At 38.0% G+C, this 2500-nt stretch overlaps 1 protein-coding gene across 2 annotated transcripts in view; it reads right to left on the bottom strand.

Annotated features, from left to right (window-relative positions):
• Window positions 1-2500, bottom strand: part of LOC132992909 (COUP transcription factor 2-like) — a 13259-nt gene that overhangs the window by 8751 nt on the left and 2008 nt on the right. For both annotated transcript variants that reach the window (XM_061026179.1, XM_061032979.1), the window contains one exon: window positions 1291-1815. In XM_061026179.1, coding sequence (XP_060882162.1) covers window positions 1291-1815 — 525 coding nt within the window. The remainder of the gene's footprint in view (window positions 1-1290; window positions 1816-2500) is intronic.

The following is a 2500-nucleotide window of genomic DNA, read 5'->3' as shown; positions in this document are numbered from 1 at the left end:
TCACTGAAACTAAACGAAATGCTTTAAACCTGATGATTATTTGTATTTGTTTGAATTATTTTAGGTCAAAATGATTCAAATGTAAACAGACATGAAATAAGAGATTAAAAAAACATGTGATTTATATTTGATATTTCAGGGTCTGCAGTGATTTAATAACATTTATAAACTGCAAGTCACAAGTAAGTCTCAAGTCTCAAGTCTTTGGTCTCAAGTCGAGTCTGAAGTCCTAACCATTTCGAGTCATTAGCTCTCTTCACCAAACTAAATGCCATTTTAACAGAGTAATAATTTGTTACAGTTGCACAAATCATGATTTATTATATGATTTTATTTAGCCTACTTCTTAAAATAAAATAACAGTACCAGTGTGACTCACTCTGTTTTGTTTATTTTTCTAAATTGTGTTTTTTCCAATTTCATTTGATTGAATTCTGTGTTTGACAGTTTGTTCCATTAGATCAGATCACTGATTTGAGTCATTTTATTAGATCATGTCAGGAAATTGAGACATTTTTAAATATAAATGAACTCGCCTTTATTTATTTTCTAAAAGGTAGTATGTCCAGGCCACCCTTACTCCCTTTTTTTTTTTTACAGTGTGTGTGAAGACGTTCCCAGACTACAGCAGGCTGTGAGATCAACTGGAGTCCACACCTCTGCTTTTAGGCTGGTTGGTCGGTGTGTCACATGAGGAGGATTTTATTTCTATTGATTTCAAACAATTCTGTTTTATTTTAGGTTTTTTTTTATGGCTGCAGCAAACAGAAATATTTCTCACCTTGTGCAAAAATGAATAATTATTATTTTTAAATATTTTCAAAGTAAAGCTGTTTTTTTATCTAAACTGTTGATGATCGTTGTCTCACTTTATGAGACAGTGAAGGTAACACTGAATCCTGAAAACATTTCCTCAAACAATAAAATATTTGTCGTGTTTTCGTTTTGATGATTTAATTTTTTTGTTTCTTTGAGTCATTTTCTGAAGATGAATATTTTTTATTTCACCATATATAAGGGTTAGGGTTAGTTAATAATCGAAATATTGGGTTTTGATTTAACCATTATTGAATCGGCCTGTGTTATCTGAGTCTTTTTGGACGACAAAGCGACCTCTCGGTATCACCTGTCCCGGTAAATTAAACTGATTCTCAGCGCTCTCTCTGTTTCTAAATGTGTTTTCATTCTTTGGGACAGTGTTTGTCATCTACGGGTGCCTGTTTGTGTTTTATTGCGCCTTCCTGTTTGTCGGCCCGCAGGCCTCCGTGTGATATATATATATTTAAATACCTGTGGTGAACAGCACGATGGCCTTAATGCAGCTGTACTCTGCCGAGTCCACGTGAAGTACCTTCAGCTTCTCCACCTGTTCCTGGAAGACCCGGATGTGGTCCATGAAGGCCACGACCCGGTCCGCGGACATCGGGGAGGCGTGCAGGCCTGCGGCGGCCAGCAGCGGGGCGACGTGCACCGGCATGGAGCACTGCGCGGCGTTCAGCACGAACAGTTCGCTCCAGGTGAGGCGCAGCAGGGCCACCTGGTCCGTCACCTGCAGGTCCGGGAAGAACGGGATGTTCCGGGCCCACTCCACGGCGCTGAACAGCATCCGGGCCGCCAGCTCGCAGATGTTCTCGATGCCCATGAGGTTGTTGCTCTGCAGACACTGAGAGCCGAAGCGGGACGTCGGGTAGGGCTCAGCCCGCAGCAGGAGAGAGATGTAGCCCGACAGGTACGAGTGACCCTGCAGGGGGTCTCCGTTAGTCAGCGAGAACTGTCCGTGATAAGACTGCGTGGGCAGCCGGCCTCTCTGCACGGCTGCAACAGAGAAACACAAGCGGAATTAAAACCACCACAGAGACATGTGCAGACCATATACAGAGTCCACAGAGTCCACAGAGAATCACAGAGTCCACACAGAGTCCACAGAGTCCACAGAGCAGGGTTGGGGTTAGCGTGGGGTCAGAGCAGACAGAATCCACAGAGAATAATTAAAGACAGGTAGTCTGAACATTCACAGATTATTGCTCATGTTAATGCTCCATGTAAGTTCTGTATCTGCACATCATTATCACAGGACATAATAATAATAATAATAATAATAATATAAATAATAATAATAATAATAATACAATTAATATAAATAATAAAAAAGATATATAAATAATAATAATAATAATAATACAATTAATATAAATAATAAAAAAAAATATAAATAATAATAATAATAATACAATTAATATAAATAATAAAAAATAATAAGATAAATAATAACAATAACAATAATAACAATAACAATAACAATAACAATAATAATAATAACAATAACAATATAGATTTAATAATTATAAGTGCACACTGAGTGTTTTTGAGGGAATGGTCAGACTGAATCAGCACACTGACATTTACAGTAAATAAAACACACACACACACACACACACACTCATTTTGAAACGAAATGATTCACAACGGGTTAACAAAACAATCATAATATTTCATGTGT

The sequence above is a fragment of the Labrus mixtus genome, chromosome 1 (genome assembly GCF_963584025.1).
Source record: "Labrus mixtus chromosome 1, fLabMix1.1, whole genome shotgun sequence".
NCBI lineage: Eukaryota > Metazoa > Chordata > Actinopteri > Labriformes > Labridae > Labrus > Labrus mixtus.
The sequence above is the reverse complement of the archived record's forward strand: the minus strand, read 5'-3'. Positions and strand labels throughout refer to the sequence as shown.